The sequence below is a fragment of the Dasypus novemcinctus genome, chromosome 31, assembly GCF_030445035.2.
Source record: "Dasypus novemcinctus isolate mDasNov1 chromosome 31, mDasNov1.1.hap2, whole genome shotgun sequence".
Lineage (NCBI taxonomy): Eukaryota > Metazoa > Chordata > Mammalia > Cingulata > Dasypodidae > Dasypus > Dasypus novemcinctus.
The window spans coordinates 45,332,239-45,355,759 of NC_080703.1; the positions used below are offsets into that span (position 1 = coordinate 45,332,239).

Sequence of the window (23,521 nt, forward strand, 5' to 3'; positions counted from 1 at the left end):
TTCTTTGAAGTACAAAAGTGTTGAAATTTGAGGGGGTACCATTTATCTATTTTTTCCTTTGTTGCTTGTGCCTTTGGTGTAAGGTTTAAGAAACTCTACTGCCTGCCATAGGATCTTGAAGATGTTTTTCTACATTTTCTTTTAGAAAAATTTTTTGGATGTTGTTTTTATGTTTAGATCCTTGATCCATTTTTGTATAAGGTGTGAAAGAAGGGTCTTTCTTTCTTTTGGCTATGGCTATCCAGTTCTCCCAGCACCATTTGTTGAATAGACTGTTCAGGCCAGTTGGGTGGGCTTAACAGCTTGTCAAAAATCACTTGACTATAGCTGTGAGGGTGGATTTCTGAGTTCTCAGTTCAGTTCCATTGGTCAATTTGTCTGTCCTTATGCCAGTACCATGCTGTTTTTACCACTGTAGCTAAGTAATACTCTTTAAAGTCAGGAAGTGAGAGTCCCCCAACTTTGTTCTTTTTAAAGACATTTTTGTATATTTGGGGCCCCTTAAATTTGATTATTGGCTTTTCTATTGCTACCAAAAAGACTGTTGGGATTTTTATCGGGATTGTATTGAATCTGTAAACCAGTTTGGGTACAATTGACATCTTAACAATATTTAGTCTTCCAATCCATGAACACCGAATGTCCTTATTTAAGTTTTTTTTTGCTTTCTTTTAACAGTGTTTTATAGTTTTCTGAATGCAGGTCCTTTATGTCCTTGATTAGGTTTATTCTTAAACATTCGATTTTTTTAATCACTATTATAAATGGACCTTCTTTTTCTTATTTCCTCCTCAGGTGGCACATCAGTAATGTATAGAAACACTATTGAATTTTGCATGTCAATCTTGTATCCCTCCATTTTACTGAAGTCGTCTATTCTAGTATCTTTTTTATGGCCTTTTCAGGATTTTCTAGGTATAAGATCATATCATCAGCAAAGAGTAAAGAGTGAAAGTTTCACTTTAACACAAAATACCTTATTTCACTGAAGCAGAGCAAATGTTGTTTTGCTATCAAACAGATTCAAATTTGAATCCCAGTTTCACCGCATAATGATTGTAAGACCTGGTGCAATCATTTGATATCTCTCAGCCTTGGTTTTTCATGGCTTCAAAATGCATCTTATCAGTAAACTTGTTAGAATTTTTGAGATTTAAGTCATTATACAAAATTATTTCTTCCAATACCTGGCAGATAGTAGATGTTTTTAATAAATGATAACTTCTATTATTAGTTTCTTTTTTAAAACTGTAATATTCTGTCTTCTAGATTTTGAAGATGCTTAACAGCAACACAGAGAGCCCCTATTTGATATGGAACAATTCTACAAGAGCAGAACTACTTGAATTTCTTGAATTTCAACAAGAAAACATGATTAAAAAAGTAAACTGTTGTTTTATAAATTTACTCTATAACTTACTCTGATGGAATTACTTGAAATATAACCTAGTATTAACTAAGTAGAAACCTGTTTCTGAATTTGGAGTTAATCAAGCCTTAGCTTTTTGCCATCTAATATTAAACCTTTTCAAGAATAGCATTCTTGTTGTATTTAACAGTACCAACATTAAGATTGTTTGTTGTTGTTACCACTTAAAGCAGTCTTCTGTTTAACCAGTTTTTTGTTTATCTCTCCCCCAGCATCCCTGTTTCAGTTGGTTATTTCAGGCTCTTTTTCCCAGTGAAACAAAGCTGCTTTGTGGTATCAAGATTGAGTAATTTCTCTGACCCAGCCACCTTGATGTGGAAAAGCTCCTAAACCATGAAGAAAACAATAGACAATAGGATAGGAGATAAGAGTTCTGGGTAATCCATACTAGACAGTTACCTCTTGATTTAGAAGACAAGTAGGTTTACAATTTTGTAATTTACTAAAGTATAGCCAAAATTTAGTTTTGAACTCATTCTGCGATAGTCCCCCACTCCTGTGCAGAACTCTCTAGATAAAATTTTTGAGAATTGCAGTGCAAAGAAGAACAGCTCTCACATTTCTACACACCAGCTGTCTTTTTAACAGAACAGTACTAGTAACATCTTCCTTTTGTTCAGCACTTTACTATTTATTTCACCTGTTAATTCAGTCCAGTCTAAATTTTTTGTGATCACAGCCTATCAATGGAATGTTTCTCCCCTGTTCCTCTTTTCTGTCTTGTTCTATATCCTTAAAGTAAGATTGTTCTTGATTTATTAGCTTATGAAATATGACCCTGTCTATTTTTAAACAGAGGAATGTTTCCAGAACTTTCGTTCAGTGCATTACTTTTTAAAAGACCATTGCAAATGTGCTTATTTCTCACCTACATCACCCTACATCTGACTAGGCCAAACGCCTTCTAGTAGTCACAAGAGCCAGGTGTCACACTTGTTTTGTAAACTCCAGCTCTGAGTTATGTCATTGGCCGATCTCTGTCATTTTTTGAAACTTTAAAATGAGTTAGAGTAATTGTTGGACTGAAAAGTTATAATGTAACTCTGTGTCTATTCCAGAATCAGTAGTGCTGGTTATAATATTAACATTATGTCGTGTACTGAGACATTCATCACATTACATTTTTCCCAATTACTCTCTCAATTTATTTATCTAAGGTATTAAACTGAATATGGATAGATTTACAAGCCTGGCATTAATGATTCTGATTAACTTCTGAGTCTATTTTCTCTTTTAAAAAAGGGCGATTGTGACAAAACATATGGATCAGGATTTGTCTACAGTGATCATGCCAAAGAACTTATTGTGGGAGAGATTTTTGTTAGGGTGTATAATGAAGTCCCTACTTTCCAACTTGAGGTAAGCGCTCTACTTTTAGTATTGTCTGCTGCCTTTGACAACTTAATATTGAAAGCTTCTAGTTTAGTCACGCTGTACACACTTAAATACTATTTGTTCTTTCCCAAAAGCTTTACACTAACCTGGGAATGTGATGAGATAACTGTTGATAGCCTCGTTCTCGGGAATGGTGAACAATTGAATTTTTTAAGTTCATGAATAAGAAATTGTTGCCAGCTGTTCCTTATCTTTTCTTATGTGTTATGTTCATATATGGCTTCCACTAACTAGTCCCAGGTGGCAGTGCCAGGAGACCTGACCAGCCACACTCCATCGTGTGGAATTTCACACCATCATGCAGACATCTCGTCTGGCCTTTTGTTAAAAGAAAATAACACAGGTGGGAGGAAATGGTTATTTTAGACAGTGTCTGGGGTCTTACCAGGTCACCTCTTATGATGATTCTAAATCATTCCAGAAGTAAATGAGGTGCTTCTTTTTCTTAGTATTTTGGACATTGTGTAGGGCTTTTGTTATTGTTGCATGTTTTTTGTTTCTTTTTTGTTTTTTGGATGGGTGTTAGGAAGGAGTTTTGGTCAGGTGGTTTGTAAGGAGAAAAAAATTGAGACTTTGTTTTATAGCTTGTTCTTAAGAAGAAAGGAATTTATTTAACGATGTGTATATTATTTATCACAGAATAAGTGATTTATAAAGTCCCTTTGAAGAGTGCCCTTTGAATTGTGTTCTAGATAGATGTAATTTTTAATTATTAAAATATAGCCAAATTGTGGAAGTTATCATATAATCAGTTACTTTGACTGCTAAAGGGAAAAGATACTTTAACTTCCAAATTGTTATACCAGTATATCAGATCTCTCATGTGTTGGGGCAGAGTAGTTGAGAAACATTTCCTAATGCAGCTGTGTTTGGTTCTTCACCCCTCACCTTCTTTTATACATCGGTGTGTTTGTATGTGTAATTTAATGCTTATATATTTACATAGCTTGAGCATTTTCCTTGGCTATGGAGTTTTTATTGTGTGTTATTTCTGAGAACACAATGTTTTCAAGTTCTTCTCTGCTTGGCTTAGGTTCCAAAAGCGTTCACTGCGAGTCTGTTGGACTATATAGGCTCCCAGGCCCAGTACCTCCACACGTTCATGGCCATCACACATGCCGCAAAGGTAGAGTCAGAGCAGCACGGAGACCGCCTGCCGAGAGTGGAGATGGCTTTGGAAGCTCTGAGAAATGTCATAAAATACAACCCAGGTGTGTGGCTCTAACCTTTGTTAGTATTTTGCCTGCCATAGACGACCCTAAACATTCTAATTCTTAATTTTATCAGGGGAACTTGGGGGCAAGTTGTATAGGGTATGACATTAAAGAAAATTGACCCTATAATGTTTTACAAACATTATAATGACTTAGAAACAGTAGACTGGAAAGAGGAGTTAAGGCACTATGTTTAGAAGGAAGGTGAGTTTCAATGATATAAAATTTCCACATTGGTGAAATACGTTGACACACCAAGTATTAGTGCTTGAATCATGCTTAGTAGTTGGTCTTATTTTTACCTCTTTTCTGGTGCCATGTGCATATGTGCACTCATATTTTTTAAAAACTGCCTGAAGTTTTTCACGTTTAAAAATTGAAATAATAAAAGAGTGAGAGTTGTCATTCTTTGAGGACATTTCCCGAAATATTACACTCTAGCCTGACTCCAGGTGATGGATGATTGAAAATCTGAAAACTTCTTCCAGTTCTAACTTTGTTGACATTGATTTGATGACAAATACAAAATGTAAAAACCTGAAACACTACAAATTCATTTTAATGTACTTGAAGATGTCAGATCTTTTTTATTAGTATTTCTTATTTTTACCTTTAGGGTACTTATTTGCTCTCTTCAAAGTACATTTCATTAATTACATTGTCAAAAGTTTATTCAAATGAAATAATAATTACCAGTAGTATTTAAATGATGTTAAGAATAGTGACTTATTTTTAGGGTGTACACTTGAATGCTATTAGACCATGTTGTAAAATCTGAACAAAACTTGATTTCTTACTGTTTGGAGTTTACATAGTAGAATGTTAATAGTGGTTTATTAGGTATAAAGCAAAATAGGCTATTGAATTGAAATTTGTAAAAATTTGGAATAAGGCTACTTGCAGCCTTTTCTACCTAGCAAATAGTAAAAGGAAATATATACTGAATAAAACCTTATTGATTGGGAAGCAGACTTGACCCAGTGGTGAGGGCGTCCATCTACCACATGGGAGGTCCTTGGTTCAAACCCCGGGCCTCCTTGACCCGTGTGGAGCTGGCCCATGCGCAGTGCTGATGCGCGCAAGGAGTGCCCTGCCACGCAGGGGTGTCCCCGCATAGGGGAGCCCCACGCGCAAGGAGCGTGCCCTGTAAGGAGAGCCACCCAGCGTGAAAGAAAGTGCAGCCTGCCCAGGAATGGTGTTTCACACACGGAGAACTGACACAGCAAGATGACGCAGCAAAAAGAAACACAGATTCCCATGCCGCTGCCAACAACAGAAGCAGACAAAGAAGAAGATGCAGCAAATAGACACAGAGAACAGACATCTGGAGTGGGAGAGGGGAAGGGGAGAGAAATAAATTAAATAAATAAACCGTTAAAAAAAAACCTTATTGATTAATGGTTTTTGTTTTATTCACAATAGAATGGTAGTAAATAAATGCAGGTAGAGGTTTGAAGTAAGCAAGAATGAAAATGCAATTCAAATTTAAATTATCAATTTTCATAAGGAGTCCATTTTGGTGTGATAATGATGCAGTCCTGAAGTATCCGAGTCTAACCCAGTCTTCCTTAAAAGCCACATGAAGTCAAACTCTCCCAAAATATAATTATGTTGAGGGGTAGCCCTAAGGTGTAGAGGTAAAAAGAAAAAAATATCACCTTACAGCTTAGTTTTTTGAGCTATATTTAGACTGTTTATTTGATGAAATTCTGTTTTTTAGCCTAGGTGCAAGGGGTGAGATGGGAATGAAAACAAATTTAGAACTGTAATATCTTGCTTTTTTGCCTTTTAAGATTCACTGTTGCTTAGAGATCCTCCATCAATGTCACAAATGTTTAAAAAGGGTTATCAGAGACTTAAAATTGACAGTGTATATTGGTTTTCTAAAGATGTATAATTTAGAATACTCTTGGAAATAAAAAATAACCTGTTTTATTTTTATTTCTTAGGCTCTGAAAGTGAATGCATTGGGCACTTTAAATTAATATTTTCTCTTCTCCGAGTCCATGGAGCTGGTCAAGTGCAGCAGTTGGCTTTAGAGGTAAAAGTTGCATTTCCTGCCCCTTATTACATAGTGTTTGAAGCTTGATTAATCTTCATCTGAAGTTGAATGAAAGAATGCATGTAGTTTTTTTTAATATACATATATTTTTAGAAGGTACTGGGGATTGAACCCAGGGCCTTGTACATGGGAGGCAGGCACTCAACACTGAGCAACATAACACTCCTTGAATGTAGTTTTTCTTCTACCCTATAAGCCAAGTGACTGTGCTTTGAAAATTTGAATTAATGTACTCATTGTCAAGAGTGAATACTGCATAGTGTCATTCAAGGTTTCCCCCTTTGAAATGGTCATCATCTGTCCAATGCCAAGGAATATGTGTTATCTGAGAAGCTTAGAAGCCACAGCAGGAAGAATTGTCCCTACAGAAAGGCATGTTGAAGCCAGGGCACTATGCTAGAGAGACACTGTGGATTTGCCCCAGAGGATGGACCCTACCCCTGCAATCTGTTTTTCTGCCTTCTTAAAGATCTTGCATAAAAGCAGCCTTTCCAGTGAGGGTTATAAATATAAGTGCAGCAATGCCGATTATAGTAGTTGCCTAGGAAAGTCAGCTGTCAAGGACCTCTGAGCCTCAGGAGTCTTAAGAAGTTAGAGGTCCCTCCTCTAGAAAGAATGAAGCTACTGGTTCCATAGGAAAGCTGTTTGGGTGTAGCCTTTTCCTCTAGGAGAAACAGGAAATCCCTGATCCCTGCTGGCTCTTCGTGTGGGCAGCCCCGAGTGATCTCACTCATTACACCACAAATTCTTATTACAAAGAACACCAAAGTCAGCCCTACGTGTAGAAAAAGGTTTTTGAGTGGTTACGAATGATTTTTTAAAAATGTTCTTAGATTAAAATTTGATTTGAAACAGATTTTTAATAGAGTAATAAATGTTAAATTGATCAAAAGGTTTAAAGAGCATGTTCTTCTAATTAAAAAACATGCTTCCCTGCATAATTCCTTTGAGCATCTTATAACTGTAACTGAAAGAGTAATGGCTGGAAAACATTACACTGTCCACCACAAGTCTGGAGCATGTCCTGGTATAGCATCGAAGGCTCCTGGAAGCCTCAAGTGATAGCTAATTGCCGCTGAAACATTGACATATTACATTTAATGCTTACCTGTAATAGGCACTCATGTGTGTAACACAATACATACTTAAGCATTATCATTTTTTATTATTTCTCAAAAGATCAAAATAATAAAGCCAATCTTTTAAGATTAAACTCTTGAAATTAAATATTTTGTTCTCCAATTTTTTTTGCAGTTTTATAAAGCCAGTATGACCTAATTCAGTGTAAGTCTGAAAATCTTTCAAAACTTTTAATATCCTGTTGATTAATTTTCAGGTTGTGAATATTGTGACATCTAATCAAGACTGTATCAACAATATTGCTGAATCATTGGTTTTGGCCAACTTACTGGCTCTTCTACATTCGTTGCCATCAAGTATGTATAGCCACAAAAGGAATTTTGGAAAATAGAGCATGACCAACCCATAGGGGAGCAGTTACATAAATGATATAAAAGCTCAGACATAATGTCATCCATGCTTAGTCATGGAATATCTTAAGTGATATTCTTTACATTAGATTTGTCTTCATAATTGTGTTTTATAATTATACTATTTTGTATTTCCTGTATCAGATTTGCAGATGCAAATGACTATAATCTATACCTCAGTAATTGAGAATTGACCAGTGTTTCATAAACATAAAAACATACTGCTCTTGGATAATAGAAACCACATTGTGTTCAGTTTAGAATTCAGTGCTGCAGAGTTTATATTTTACTGATTTGATGCTGATAGAGACTATCACCATTAAAGTGAAATTGATTTTAAAAAGATAGCAACCTAGTTTCTTGAAAGCAACCTATACTAATATATGCTTTTCAAAATTGTATCGTTGTCTAGCATAAAAGAGTAGGTGTGCTAGAACCTACCTCAAGATTGCTTGTCAAAGGCAGTAGAGTTTTGCAGGCGACTAGAATATAACTCCAACTTCACAACTAACCATCAAAATACATTCTCATTTGGCTTTCCCAACCGTCTGGAAGTCATGTTAGCCTTGGCTTCGCACCTGTCTACTTCCTTGGACCAAGAGCCCTGTCTCATTCATTTATCTTATTCCTCAGTGCCTAGCACATTTAGGTGCTTCATTTATGTTTGGTGAACTAATTGAAGTTGAATTTCCATGTAATAATTTTGTTTTCTTGGATGAATGACATGTTTGAAATATTTCTTTAAAATAGCAACTTGAAAGTTAGTTACAGATTATTTCCCCCATATCCACAACCTTAGTTGGGTTTTCTTTTTTCTGTTTTCTTGGTTTTCAGTAGCTTTGTGGAGCTTTAAACAGTGCAGACTAAACTGGTTGATGAAGTAAAGTATGTCACAGAAATCATAATTCGAAAGCATAATTTTGTATTCATATCTGACTTATATGGTCCAGTCAGTATTTTAATCTAACAAGTAAAAATAGTTGATATGTAGATTTCTTAGCTACTCTGCTATGATTGACGTTTTGGAATAAATTATATATCGCACTGTTTACTAAAGGATTTTAAGTACCTAAAATTTTTAATCTTCTCTGTCCTCTCCAAAGCCTTTTTTTACCTTTGAAACTACATTCAAAACAGTAGTGGATTTTCAGCGAAGTGTTGTTGTTTCTCTTAGGAATCTGCTTTTGAATGTTTATTCTGCATTTTAACTTAGCCCAACCCATCTCTGTGTTGCTGTTGTTATTACTTTCCTTTTCTTTCTCCTCCTTCTGTCTCAGCCTCCACTCTCTCTGCCATCACTTTACTCCTTTGGCTGCCGTCTGTCATTCCCATTTGATTCTTAAAGAGTAAACTCCAATAGTCCTGTATATTTATATGCCATATGGCAATGACTAAGGGTGAAGGGTGCCACAGGCCTTGTCCAGAAGGGTGATGTTAGGTTGTAGAGTGGCACAGTGTCTGGCAACCTTTACTTCCTACTCTTGTCATTTTCCAAAGACAGTACCACCAGAGTGTAGAAGGTGAGAACATTACGAATGTGCGATGAACAGTGATGTGGAAAGACAGTATGCATAGTGGTTGTTTCTAAGTGTGGACTTTGAAGTCATCAGACCTGGATTCCAAACCCTGGACCCATCTCACTAGCCATGAAGCCTTGGGCTGATGAAACTGGCCTGAGCCGCCTCCTTTGTAACATGGCCATGATAATATCTCTTTATGGTTGTTGTGAAGATGATGTACAATACCCTGTGTAGACTTCTAGTTGAGTGCCTGGCAAAGAACTGATACTCGTAAACCTGATGCATACCTTGAAATGTCTGTTCCTCTGCAGGTCGTCAGCTTGTTCTGGAAACTCTTTATGCTTTGGCATCAAGTACAAAAATAATCAAAGAGGCAATGGCAAAGGGTAACGTATTAAGTGCTTTATCACCCAAACAAGCTTGGTATGAAGGTTATTTTGAGCTGCTTTGTACAGTCTGAAAACTAGAATAACGCTTTGGAAAGCTTACAGTTTTTAAAAAATTCAAACTACATTGGGCTGAAATAATTTTACTTTACATAAGGATAAACATCAATTCTACTGATTAGAAAAGTCATAATCTTTATGTTTAAACACTAATTCCTTCTTTTTCCCTTCGTAGGAGCTTTGATTTATTTATTGGATATGTTCTGCAATTCAACACACCCACAAGTTCGAGCCCAAACAGCAGAACTTTTTGCTAAAATGACAGCCGATAAATTAATAGGTCCAAAGGTGAGCACAGAATAGATTCTTGAAAAGAAATTAATTCTTAAGTCTCTGTTACTTTCATACTGATTTCATGATGTTTACCAAAGTCTGAGGTAGTGAGGATAAGGAAATGATTTGATGTAAAAATTGAAAGATTGACATACCTCAGATTGTTCCTGTGTGTTACAGGTTTGAGAAAACCCTACTTGGGGAAGCCTGTACCAGAATTGAAAAGTCTTGAGAGAGTGTTTGAGTTATGGTGCTAAACTGCCCATCTCCCTTAAAGAGAGAACAAAAATATATTGAGTTTGTAACAGGAGACAGGTCAGACTTTAATGCTGCAAGTATTGGCCTGTGGAAGAAGCGTGTGAAGGAAATGCTGGTCAGTGTCTTTTGCTCCTCTTGTCTGTATTACTAAGGGCTCTACACCCGTGAAAAGTGAGGCAGTGTGGGGATGGCGAGTGTTACTATAGCTCTGCCTCCCTGCTCTGCGGGGAGATGTCCATTCAGCAGCTGGAGGGGAGCAGCTGACCTCTGGAGCCATGGTCCAGTTTGAAGAATAGGAACTGGTGCAAACAGTACTTCCGAATTGAATAGTACACAGAAACGGGTGTAATCCAGGTCCCTCGTTCTGTTGTTAAATCTGTTCACAAGAAGTGGTGTTCGCTGAGGCGGCACTGCCAGAGCCTTACTCAGGAGCGCTGGGGTGCAGCCCGGAATTTTCATTCTTAATTTCCCTACGATTGTTTGGATTCTTCCTGGGCTGCTGTTTAGGAACCGTCGAAGTGAGTCCACAGAAGTGCCTTGGGTAAGGAAGAGGCACAGGCTCCTGGGTCCCCTGCTGCCGACAGCCAGGGTGGATTCCCTTGTATCCACTGTGCCTCCATGCAAAATTCAGATTGAAAATAGTGTTCGTGGCTAATAACCATCAGTTTACATCAGTCAAGCAAACCGCATTCAGTTGATTTTCCCTGCGCGGACTGTCAGTCTAGATATGGGAAACCTTGACGGAGGACCTAAACCAGTTTTACAGTGGAAATAAGGTCTGTCTTCATTGAGCAGGATTGATGAGATGAAGAAGATTACGTTTGGATGCCTGTAGAACGGGTCAATACAAATATGAATATTGATACTTACTATGGAGGTTTCTGAAGGCTAGAGTTGGGTAAAATATAACTTCATTATCCAGTTTTTCTATACTTTTAAATACATATTTAAAATAAATATGTCCTAGAATTGACCTCATTCTTGGCCCTTTAATATTTTTGCCCTTTCAAATATATGCTTTTCAACTATATATCAAGATAAATAGTTTTACAGTTGAATTATCTGTATAGGAAAAATACAGCTGTCACCTCCTTAAACTGAATCATTTACAACAAGATTCTAGAGCTGGGGTCAATAAATTTTTTTTTTATTGAGATACAATTGACATACCATATACTGCACCCATATAAAGTATAAGATTCATTGGTTTTTAGTATATTCAGATTTGCCCACAGTCATTTTTAGAGCATTTTGTCACCCCCAAAGGCATTTCATTCCTTTTAGCAGTCACTTCCCATTCCTCCTCCCATCCTCTGGCAACCACTAATCTACTTCTGTCTCTATAGATTTTCTTGTTCTGATCATCTCTTAGAAATAAAATCATACAATATGTGGTCTTTTGCGACTGGTTTCTGTTACTTAGAATAATGTTTTCAAGGTTCATCCATGTTGTAGCATGTATCAGTATTTTTATGGCCAAATAATATTCCACTGTATGACTCTTCCACATTTTATTTATCCCTTCATCAATTGATGGACATTTGGGCTGTTTCATATTTTTGCTGCTATGAACATTTGTGTGCAAGTTTGTGTGTGGACATTATTTCTCTTGGATATACACCTGGGAATTGAATTACTTATTCACTTAATCATTTGGTAGTTCTGTGTTTAACCTTTTGCTGAATTGCCAAACTGTTTTCCAAAGTCATTTACATCATTTTACATTCCCACCAGCATCCTGTGAGGATTCCAGTTTCTCCACATCCTCTCCAACATGTGTTACCTGCCTTTTTTTATTGTAGCTGTGAGAAAGAAATCTCCTTCTGGAATAAAACAGTACTCACCTGATTGTGGAGAAGAAAAGAATTTATTCTCAATCTTGCAAGAAGGGGCACACAACCAGAAAACATGGCTGGCGCCCCTAACAAAGAAAAATGACGCAATTTATACCCCTAAGCCTAGCACGCAAGCATGCAAGCCCTTCCTCAATTTCTCCATAGATTGAATACTTCAGAGGTTACAGCCTGTCCAAAAAGTCTAACTTTCCCACGCAAGTTTCCCAGTTTTTTATTAACTGCTTCCCCCATCTCATTTCAACCATTTTAGCTTTTACCTGCTCCTTTTGCCAAATAAGGTATGGAATTTAGTGCTGAACTGGTATTGACTTAGCTCTTTTTTGTGCATCCTTTTTACTGGCTACAGGACTGACTTACGCTGGTTTCCTTTGCTTGTTTAACCCGGGAGTGGGAGATTGAGGCAATAGGCTGCCAGGTTACATTAATTAATATTTTCTTCCTTTATGTGAAAACTAAACTAATCTCCATTTCTTACATAGCCATCCCAGTAGATGTAAAATGGTATCACATAGTGGTTTGTTTTTCTTTTTTTAAGATTTATTTATTTATTTCTCTCCCCTTCCCCCCAACACTGGTTGTCTGTTCTCTTTGTCTATTTGCTGCGTCTACTTTGTCTTGCTTCTATTGTTGTCAGCGGCATGGGAATCTGTTTCTCTTTTTTTTGGTTGTTGTGTCATCTTGTGTCAGTTCTCAGTGTATGCTGCGCAAATTCCTGGGCAGGCTGCACTTTGTTTCGCGCTGGGCGGCTCTCCTTATAGGGCACATTCCTTGAGCGTGGGGCTCCCCTACGTGGGGGACACCCCTGTGTGGCGCGGCACTCCTTGCACGCATCAGCACTGCACATGGGCCAACTCCACACGGGTCAAGGAGGCCAGGGGTTTGAACCGCGGACCTCCCATGTGGTAGACGGACGCCCTAACCACTGGGCCAAGTCCGCTGCCCACATAGTGGTTTTGACTTGTACTTCCCTGGTGGCTAATGATGTAGAAGATACTTCCCTGGTGTCTAATGATGTAAGGGATCTTTCATAAACTTATTGGCTATTTATATATCTTTTTGGAGCAATGTCTATTCATAGCCATTGCTCACTTTTTAATTGGATTTTTTTTCATTACTGACTTGTAGTTGTTTTTATGTAGTCTAGATTACAATCGCTTATATGATTTCCCATTCTATGCACTTTTTCATTTTCTTTTTAAAATTTTGATGAATCCAAAAGAGTTTTATAGTTTTAGCTCTTACCTTTTTTTTTAAAGATTTATTTATTTATTTCTCTCCCCTTCTCCCTCACCCCCCCCCACCCCCGCCCCAGTTGTCTGTTCTCTGTGTCTATTTGCTGCGTCTTCTTTGTCCGCTTCTGTTGTTGTCCACGGCACAGGAATCTGTGTTTCTTTTTGTTGTGTCATCTTGTTGTGTCAGCTCTCCTTGTGTGTGTCACCATTCCTGGGCAGGCTGCACTTTCTTTCACGCTGGGTGACTCTCCTTACGGGGTGCAGTCCTTGCGCATGGGGCTCCCCTATGCGGGGACACCCCAGCGTGGCAGGGCACTCCTTGCGCACATCAGCACTGCGCATGGGCCAGCTCCACACAGGTCAAGGAGGCCCAGGGTTTGAACCACGGGCCTCCCATGTGGTAGACGGATGCCCTAACCACTGGGCCAAGTCCGCTTCCCATTTAACTCTTACCTTTAAGTCTTCAGTCCATTTGAGTTTATTTATGTGCATGGTATGAGGTAGAGGTGGGATCAGTAAACTTTTTCTGTGACGGGTCAAATGATATTTTATGCATTGCGGCCATAAAATTTGTTACAAATACGCAACTCTACCGTTGTAACAGAAAAGCAGCCATTGACCATAAGTGAATGAATAGGTGTGGCTGAGTTCTAGTACAATTTTATATGCAAAAATGGGGCAGGCCAGATTTAGCCTCTGGGCAGTAGTTTGCTTCTATTCTAGAACAGCTGAATAACTTGGATATAATGCCTAAGGTTTATGGTAGAGGGATTTGCCTTCTGTCAATTTTTTTTCCGTCAAATGTTTAATTGTACACATACCAGTGAGTAAACAATTATGAAGTTCTTATCACTTGCAGTGCTTTAAACATCCTGGTAATCTTTGCTTTAATTCTTCTATATACAAATGCATATACTTAGGTCATTCATAAAAGTATGACCAAGCAATTATACTCAGAATTCAAATAGGAAAAAGACTTTGATCTTGTACAATAGATCAACTAACTTAATATCCCACCCCACCCATTTTCCCCCCCAAAGTATAAGGCCATAGAAAACTAGATTAAATAGACCTAGAAATGAGGAAACTCAGTCAGTATTGGTAAGGCAGTTAAGTAAAACAGAAGTGTGCTTTTATATTGATGTCACAATATTCATAAGGATGGCTCTTAAATTTAAAATTCATGTAGAATGTCTCCAGCATTGTTCTCTTAGTTATTTAAGTGTCATGAAGAAACTGAAAATGATTGTTGGGTTTATTTTTGTTTGTGTTTTAAAGAGTTATTTATTTGTTTATCCCCCCTTGTTGTTTGCCCTTGCTGTCTGTTCCTTGTGTACTCTCTGCTTGCCTTTTTTAAGAGGCACCAGGAACTGAACCCAGGACCTCCTGTTGGGAGGGCGGTGCGTCTCTTGTTGTGCCAGGTCGCCACACCAGCCTGTGGCATCAGCTCGCTGTCTTGCTCGTCTTCTTTAGGAGACACCGGGAACCGAACTCGGGACCTCCCATGTGGTAGGCAGGCACCCAACTGCTTGAGCCATATCTGCTTCCCTGGATTTTTAATTAAACATCCAATTATCATTCAAACAATGATTTTACTAAAAATATAAAAAAAAAAGCCACAGCAAGTGATTGTATTAAAGATGAACTTAATGGCCTCGCTTAACAAGGTGACAGTGTGACATTTTGGGAAGAACTCTATCTTGTGAATCACAGACCTGAGTGTTCACATTCCCTCGGGGCAGCTTCTCTAAACTGAATTTCTTAGCTCCACAGTGAGAATGTTAGAACAAATGGTCTTTAAATCCTGTTTTTACTTTCAGTGCTTCTCTGATAGGTGTTTCTCTGATCTTTGTGAGAATAAGCTGCTAAGGGCAGGATGTGCCACTGGGAATTGGTTAGCAATGGTTCCTGTACTTTGGGAACTTGTGATCCAGAAGGGTGATAGGTACTTGCTTTTTTTACATAGATTTGGCCTCTGTAAAATTGAGTTATGTTTTTTAGCATTATGCTCAGCGTGCTTGAGTAACGTAGGAAGAAAAACTCCTTGTTAATTTCACCCTGAGGGCTTTATTTGATACTTGACAAAATGCCCTCCCAGGGAACTTGAGGAAAGAGTGCTTTTGTCTTCCAGAAATGGGTGGGCTTTTTTTAAACAGCTGGCATGGTTTTATTTTGTGGGTGCTCTGTATCATCTAACTGACATTGTTTCCTTTAGTTCATTGGCTGTTAAGAATTTCAGAGCTAAGTCTGTGATACATCACTGGCAATTAATTATATAGGGCCTTTGGATGTTTCCTTTGTGGACTGACTTTGTGTTCATCTTCATTCATTCAAGCAAATGTTTGAACACCTGCCATATGCCAAGCACTGAGCAAAGAGGCAGTGAGCAAAACAGACTGAGTTAGGGAAGCTTTCCATAAGACGAGATCAGAACATAGCCTTGAATGAAATGGAGGAGAGAGAGCCATGTAAAGATCTAAAGGAAAGAACTTATCTTCCCATTTCTCATTTTCTCTTTGTCCTTATGCCTCACTTTTTTGTTTGTGTGTGTATTGGATGGACTTCTTTTAAAGCTGCTTTGTAAATCCTTACTGAAAAACCTGCAAGTATAATATAAACCACAGTATGGCAAAATAAATGGCATGAAAAATCCTGGTAAGATGCAAAGGTAGCATGAGAATTTGTTTGCGGGGGAACTCACAAGGGCAGGCTGGCTGAGGGCACGAGCAAGGCCTGCCCCAGTAGAGGGGGCTCTGGGAACCCAGCATCCGGTGGTCCTGCGTGTTTTAACGGCTGAGGCAGAGTTAGAAGTGAAGCTGGAGTCTTGTCAGAGTTAACCTTTGTGTAAGCCAAAGTTTATCCTCTCTCCACCAGAACTTTTGGGTGCTATTGTGGCCCAGATCAACCATAACAGAAATTGCAACAATATTCTACCTTAGAAAAATGTACAGTAAACGAAACGTGAAACTGTTTCCGATAGATCTTTTTTTCTTTTGCAAACCTTCTCATATAGGTTCGAATTACATTAATGAAATTTCTACCAAGTGTTTTCATGGATGCTATGAGAGACAACCCTGAAGCAGCTGTACATATTTTTGAAGGAACTCATGAAAATCCTGAGTTAATTTGGAATGATAGTTCCAGAGATAAAGTGTCCACAACAGTTAGAGAAATGATGTTAGAGTAAGTAAAGACATGTGGAGTAACTGTGGTCTTTGGTAAGGTTGTGGGGAGGGGAAATGCCTCCCACTCTGCCCCATCACCTCTCTAAGATTCATTCTACAGGTCAAATGTATTTTATAACTGACGTTTGATCTTTTTCTCTCCTTGCCTCCTTTTCTCCCCCAAGGCACTTTAAAAATCAGCAGGATAACCCTGATGTAAACTGGAAGGTAAAAATATACTTTTATTCAGAGAAAGATATTTTACATTTTACATTATTTTTTGTTGAATTTTTGTTTTAATCCCTGCAGGATCATTTTAATGCCAACCTATAGACACTTTGTCATTAAGACCTTTGGGTATTCCCTTGGAAAATTAGGCTTTGAACATAAAAGTTGGAGTCCTTAATTTTATAGCAAATAATTTATAGAAAACACACTTTGTGAACTTTTTAAAAGAGAAAATAAAACTCATAATCATATTTGATTATATCAATAGCTATTTAAGGACTAGTTTAATTTCAGACTTATTTCTTTAATAGGGTTTGCTTTTCTTGCTTTATGTTCAACTAAGTGACTTGACAATGTTCTGTTTCATTTTGTTTTTCAATTTAAAGTTACCTGAAGATTTTGCTATCGTGTTTGGAGAAGCAGAGGGTGAACTTGCTGTTGGAGGAGTTTTCTTGAGAATCTTTATTGCACAACCAGCTTGGGTTCTGAGAAAACCTAGGGAATTTCTTATTGCACTGTTAGAAAAATTAACTGAGCTTCTGGAGAAGAACAATCCTCATGTAAGCTTTAATCATCAGCAAAACATTTTGAATAGTTTGCTAAATGTATTGGTGTTTCTTTTTAATCAGCATTCCTTATTGGCCATATATTTAAAATTGACTAGCTCTTTCAATATAGTGCCATATTTAAATTCAAAATGTACACATTGATGTTTTTTATTTTTATTTTTATTTTTTGCATTTGGTTCAAAAGTGAAACACTTTAGTACAGTGGTTATTTCTGAAGCAATGTTCAAGATATCTGTTTTGGGGAAGTGGTTGTGGCTCAACTGATAGAGTGTCCGCCTACCTTATGGAGGGTCCAGGGTTCAATTCCCAGGGCCTCCTGCCCATGTGTGAGCTGGCCCACACGCGGTGCTGATGCGCGAAAGGACTTTTCATGCCACGCAGGGGTGTCCCCATATAGGGGTGCCCCACGCACAAGGAGTGTGCCCTGCAAGGAGAACTGCCCCACACAAAAAAAGCGCAGCCCGCCGAGGAGTGTTGCCACACGCACAGAGAGCTGACGCAGCAAGAAGATGCAACAAAAAAGCAACACAGTTTCCCGGTGCCACATAACGAATGCAAGTGGACACAGAAGAACACACTGCACATGGACACATAGAGCAGAGAACCGGGGGGAAGGGGGGCCATGGGAAGGGAAGAGAAATAAAATAAAAATTAAAAAAAAAAAAAAGATATCTATGTTGAATGATGTTATTTCTAGCCATTATGGAAGCTCTAAAGGAAGGTTTTTGCTACCCCATGTCCAATGATTATTTTATCTTAAAGGAAAACTTGTTTTCTCCTGAAAGTGCATCCTGCTAGGGTGTGTTTTCTACTTAACTTTGTGCAGATTGCAGGGATGACCCTAAATAAATTGACGGGAGAGTAAGTATACCCAAAAGAGAACTCTACTAGGAAAGCAGACACAAGTTAAGAAAGGAGCCTCGACCTTGCTGTGGTGTGTCAGAAATCCTGACACATAAGGTTTTGTTGTTTGAGGCTTTAGATTAAAAGTAATTGAGAGACATGACTGGAGGTTGAGTTAAACAGGTTGGCTAGATAGTGAGGTGATTAAGAGTCTGAGCTTTGTTTTTAGGTGGTCCTGTGTGACCTCTCTGCCTCATTTAGAAAGTGACCATAGCATTTGCCTCGTAAGGCTGAGATTTTAAACAAGTTTTTGAGGTAGAGTTGGCACATATTGAGAGCTTAGAAAATAATAGTTATTGGGTTTAGCTTAGAAAAACTTCTTTGGATATCTGATTATATGCAAAGATTTATGTTACCTCCCAGAGTCGTGTTTTTTCTAGGATTTTTACCACATACCCTGTTTGCTTAGAAAATGAAATCCTTGAAGGTCTGAAACTTAGAAAGGGGGCTCATGTAGCATCTCCTCCTGCATCACCTTTCTGGTGATTTAAGATGTGCTATGGATATACGTGTCAGCGGATGATGGTGTGAACTACAGGTCTTTTTGCAATCTTATCCACAATAGAATGTGCATTCTGCCTTCCAGGCATGTTAAGTAGTGGGATTTTAATAGAACTGGGAAAGCCCTGCACTAGTTTTGCATTTTCCTGAATTATTGGTGTTTGCTAATATTGACATTTCTGTACCATTGACTAAAAATTTCCAGTTACATCTTTTGGAAGGTGAGCCCTTAAACCTGCTGTGGAAATGAGCTGTAATCTGGCCCAGGGAAAGGCCGCTTAGATTAAGAAGACATTCTGGGAAGTGGATGTGGCTCAAGTGATAGGACTTCCGCCTACCATATAGGAGGACCCGGGTTCGATCCCTGGGGCTTTCTGGTAAAAAAAGAAAAAAAAAAGAGAAAGCCTGCCGGCACAAGTGAGTTACACAGCAAAATGATGACACAACAAAAGAGAGTCTTGGGAGAGTCTAGGTGAAGTGCAACAGAAACCAGGAACTGAGGTGGCGCAATTGACAGGAAACCTCTTTCCACATCAGAGGGCCCCAGGATCAAATCCCGGTGAATCCTAGAGAAGAGAAAATGGGGAGAGAAGACAAAAAAAGAAATAGATACAGAAGATCATAAAGCGAATGGACACAGCAAAAACGGCGGGGGGAGAGGGAGGAGAGAAGAAAAGATGACATTCTTCAAGTCTCTTGACGCAAGGAAGGGGGTGGGGGAGAAGCTCGTGTTCTCACAGGGTTTGTGAATCAGTTTTCAAAGACCAGCAGTTATAGCTAGTGGAGCCTCAGTGTTTTTTGGTTTGTTTTTTTCCTGTCTGGTTGCATCATTGTCTTTTTGGTGAGTCTCTTCACCACGTGGGGGCCTGCGCCTCACTGCACAGGGCTGGGACACCCCCCCCCCCCTTTTTTTTAAACCAGGAGTCCCAGGCATCAAACCCAGATCCTCCATATGGTAAATGGGAGCCCAGTTGCTTGAGCCACAGCCACTTCTCAGATCCTTAGTTTTAAACCCCAAGTAGTTATAAGGATGAGCAGAGCTTTATCAGTATTTTCTAGTTTATTATTTGTTTGGTGGTTTATTTGTGCTTTTTACCCTCTCCAGGGGGAGTCTCTGGAAACTTTGACGATGGCAACGGTGTGTCTCTTCAATGCACAGCCCCAGCTGGCAGATCAGGTCCCACCATTGGGCCATCTTCCCAAAGTCATCCAGGCAATGAACCATCGGAACAATGCCGTTCCTAAGAGCGCCATTCGGGTTATCCACGCCCTATCCGAAAACGAGGTATTGGTGAACCCATCCAGTCGCTTATAACTCCAGAATCTATTTTTCCTTCCTCCTCTTGTCTAATGTACATTGTAGCTTAAATCCCTTTTCTACCATATGCTTTTCTGTTCCAAACTGCCTGGTATTTCTAACCATTTTTAACCAGGTCAAAACGGTACAACTAATAGATTAAATTTGACTCAGTTCATTATGAAACATGAAGAGAATGTAGGCTTTTCATTTATTTTGTTTCTATGGTATTTATTGTAGAATATAAAGTGTTGCTACTCTACAAGTAACCTCCTCTTTTTGGTCATTTAGCTGTGTGTTCAAGCCATGGCATCTTTAGAGACCATTGGCCCACTGATGAATGGAATGAAAAAGCGAACAGATTCTGTTGGACTGGCCTGTGAGGCAATAAATCGAATGTTTCAGAAGGAACAGAGTGAATTAGTAGCACAAGTAAGTAACATTTGAGATTCACTTCTATTTAGGAAAGCAAACATATCAGGCAGATAAATTTTTACTGATTTCACTAAATGTATTTAGCACCACTGATTTGGTTTTCCTGATAGAGTGGTAATGTCTGAGTTGGTGCATGCGGTTTTATTTAACACACACACATATACACGGGGCGGGGGAACCAGATGCCAAAAATCTTAACCAAAATTTCGAATTTGAGTATCACAGTAGTATTTTGAAGTTAATATTACTGAGCATTTATCCTTAGCTTGTTTTTTAAAATTTGTTTCATCATTTTTATAAAGGTATATTCTGTTTGCTGGTTCCTTTATTTCTTAAGTAATGTTTAAGAAACATGGCCACATTTTTTTTCTCCTATTCATAGAGACAAATGAAAATAGGAGTTGTAGAGTAAACAAACAATGAACAGAAAACATAAATTTAAAATCATGGCGAAAGTGATACTTGTAAAGTGTAACTGGGCCGTCTTCATCTGAAAACCCTCCAGTGGCTCTCCATTGCTGCCTGATGCCGCAATGAGAGCCGGTGCTCTTAGCCTGAGCCCGGGGCGCTGCGCCCTCATGTTCCAGCCCCTTGTCCTGATGCACCGCCTCTCCCCACTTAGGCAGATGGGGATGGGGGTGTCTCCATCACATTACAGGTAGGGAGCACTGGCGCTGAGCCTCACGCTGGGGCCGCCCCTTGATGACTCAGTGGTCTTGGTAGGATAACCTCACCCAGTGTAAAATAAAGACCAGGAGAATTCCTGAGATAGTGCAAGAATACTACCTGAAAAGCGCCTGAAAACATTTAATACTCATGAAATGCTAGTTACCTTTGTCTCTGCCCTTTGAGCTTCAAAATGGACAGTGAAATTGTGATAGCAGAGAATTATTCCTTTTTTATTAGACTGCTATGAAATGAGCCATGAATGCAAAAGTTGATATTTTAAGAGAATATGTAAAAGAAATTAAGGTATTTCAGATATTGTTGCCCATTAATTTAGTGTCATTAGAGGAGGCAACCCAGTATAGTGGCTACAAGTTCAGTTTTCAGAGTTTTATATTTCTCGGGGCCAGATACAGATTCTATTACTGCACAGCTCTGGGGCAGTGAACAAGATTCTTCACCCTCCATGCATTGTTTTTTTCCATCTGTAATAATGATGGGAAGATTTGGAATCTAAATGCTAAATTGGCATATAGCATTTAGAACAGTTGATGGCATGGCATAAGTTCTCATTAAATAAGAGGGTCATTATCATTAGAAGCTTTTAAAAAAAGGTTCTGTACCTAGCACCAAAATACTGTGAAAGTAGGAAGCTTAGTAAATGGCTGCTCTTCTTCCAGGTATGGTCCTGGGGGTAAAATAATTTCTTTGGTGGAAAGTTTACTATTTTTCCATTTGTTTATATATGCTTAATATTCTCTTCTAGGCCTTGAAGGCAGATTTGGTCCCATACCTCTTAAAATTACTGGAAGGCATTGGCCTTGAAAGTCTGGACAGCCCCGCAGCCACGAAGGCACAGATTGTCAAAGCTCTGAAGGCGATGACTCGAAGCCTGCAGTATGGAGAGCAGGTGGGGTTGCGGGGAGGCCTGCTCCCTGCTCTGCTGGAGCTGTGCTTGCAGCGTGTTCGTCACTGAACCAGGTCTTGTCTGGGCTCTCCGTGCACCGCTGCTCAGTCCTGCTGCTGTCGTTGGAGCAGGCCGCAGGCAGTAGCACTGCAGAGGACTCAGCACTTCGTGCTGGTTAAGATGGCTTTTCTGCTCTAGGAGGTGCTGTTGCGTGGTGATAACCACAGCCATCAGCCATCCCATACTGCCGTCATAAAGAGCACTTACTAGGCATTGTGCTCCCTTTTCTCTTGTACTGACTTGGATGTGTATTAGTTTGCCTCCGTATACTGACTTCAGGCCTGCTCAGTAGTTTAATTTTCCCCTTCGGTTTTTTCTTGTGCCGCCTCCGAGGCTTTCTGCGCTCAGTGGTACTAGATAGCCTTGTCTACTGATGTTCTTTATAGGTGTAAACTGACTTCCTCTCAAGTTTTCCTTTAATGGATCTAGGACCTTTTTACTAAAGGAACAAATTTGATTCTACAGGCCATTGTTTGAATAGCATCATTGTTGAATAGTTTGACCGACCTGAATAATTTCAAATGGAGAGGCAGCCTGCGTTGCTGCGGTTGGTTAATAAAGCATGTTGTGGTGATCTGCCTGTGGGTGGCCTGAGTACCTGTGGAGGCACGTGTGTGTACCAGCCATGACCGTTCTCTTTTCCCTGTCTGCCTCGGGATTCCTGTTGATAAAATTAGGAAAGGAACCCTGACGCCACCTTCCACTCCCAAGGCCAGAGTTTCTGAAGTGGGAACTCTGCACCTTCATGGCTCTTTCTCGGGATGTGGCAGGTGCCCCCCTGGGCTCTCCTTTCCCGCCCACTGCTGCCCACTCCCCTAAAGCTTGGAGGCCCTGTGGAGGCAGAGGCTGGCACCTCAGAGGGGCTCGATAAATATTTTATGTACAGTTGATAAGTACCTTCTAAGTTCCTAAGTTGGTATTTCTTAGACTTTTTTTACGTCCCACAGAAATGTTTCATCGTAGTCCATTACACACATGCTATTTATATTCATGCATATGTATTTATTTTACAAAATAGTATTTACCCGTTTTATCTGATGCTTTCTTATATTAATCTATTTTATTTTTCTAAGCGTGCTGGCCACACCCTCTAAATCCATTTCATAAATCTCTAACAGGCTACAACCCATAATTTAAAAGATTGCTTTAGGGTTTAGCCTCAAGTTTGCAACCTCTTTCCCTGAAATTCCTTCTTTAGGTATACTTCATCACCCCACACCACATTGTCAGCCAGCTGTTGCAGTCACAAGAAAACACTATAATCCTCTGCCCAAATTCCACAAGCTGGTTGGTTGTAGTTCAGGTAATGAGGACATCTTCAGGGCGGGCTGGTCTGACGAGGTTTTCCTGCACGGATCCTGGCGTAGACGGCGCGTTCGGTGAACATTAGGCCTCACTCTCTCTCCAGGTTCTTGTTGTTGGGGAAGTTTGGTTTTTCTTTTTGTTCCATCTTCTGTTACTCAGCCCTTTACGTTCAAAGGGTTTGTTTCCTTCCCTAGGTGAATGAAATCCTGTCTCGTTCTTCAGTCTGGAGTGCCTTCAAAGATCAGAAACATGACTTGTTCATTTCTGAGTCACAAACAGCAGGATACCTCACAGGTAAGGGAGGTAGCCCA

At 39.3% G+C, this 23,521-nt stretch overlaps 1 protein-coding gene across 3 annotated transcripts in view; it reads left to right on the forward strand.

The window, feature by feature from the left end:
- DNAJC13 (DnaJ heat shock protein family (Hsp40) member C13) overlaps nt 1–23,521 on the forward strand; it is a 137,780-nt gene that overhangs the window by 108,609 nt on the left and 5,650 nt on the right. For all 3 annotated transcript variants that reach the window (XR_011647845.1, XM_058290684.2, XM_023588537.2), the window contains exons 42-55: nt 1,270–1,383; nt 2,672–2,788; nt 3,858–4,035; nt 5,988–6,079; nt 7,437–7,536; nt 9,422–9,496; nt 9,732–9,844; nt 16,189–16,358; nt 16,525–16,567; nt 16,954–17,127; nt 19,646–19,825; nt 20,129–20,269; nt 21,705–21,848; nt 23,405–23,504. Coding sequence is in view for 2 of the 3 variants with exons in the window: in XM_058290684.2 (XP_058146667.1) it covers nt 1,270–1,383; nt 2,672–2,788; nt 3,858–4,035; nt 5,988–6,079; nt 7,437–7,536; nt 9,422–9,496; nt 9,732–9,844; nt 16,189–16,358; nt 16,525–16,567; nt 16,954–17,127; nt 19,646–19,825; nt 20,129–20,269; nt 21,705–21,848; nt 23,405–23,504 (1,741 nt within the window). In the remaining variant the exon portion in view is untranslated. The remainder of the gene's footprint in view (nt 1–1,269; nt 1,384–2,671; nt 2,789–3,857; nt 4,036–5,987; nt 6,080–7,436; nt 7,537–9,421; nt 9,497–9,731; nt 9,845–16,188; nt 16,359–16,524; nt 16,568–16,953; nt 17,128–19,645; nt 19,826–20,128; nt 20,270–21,704; nt 21,849–23,404; nt 23,505–23,521) is intronic.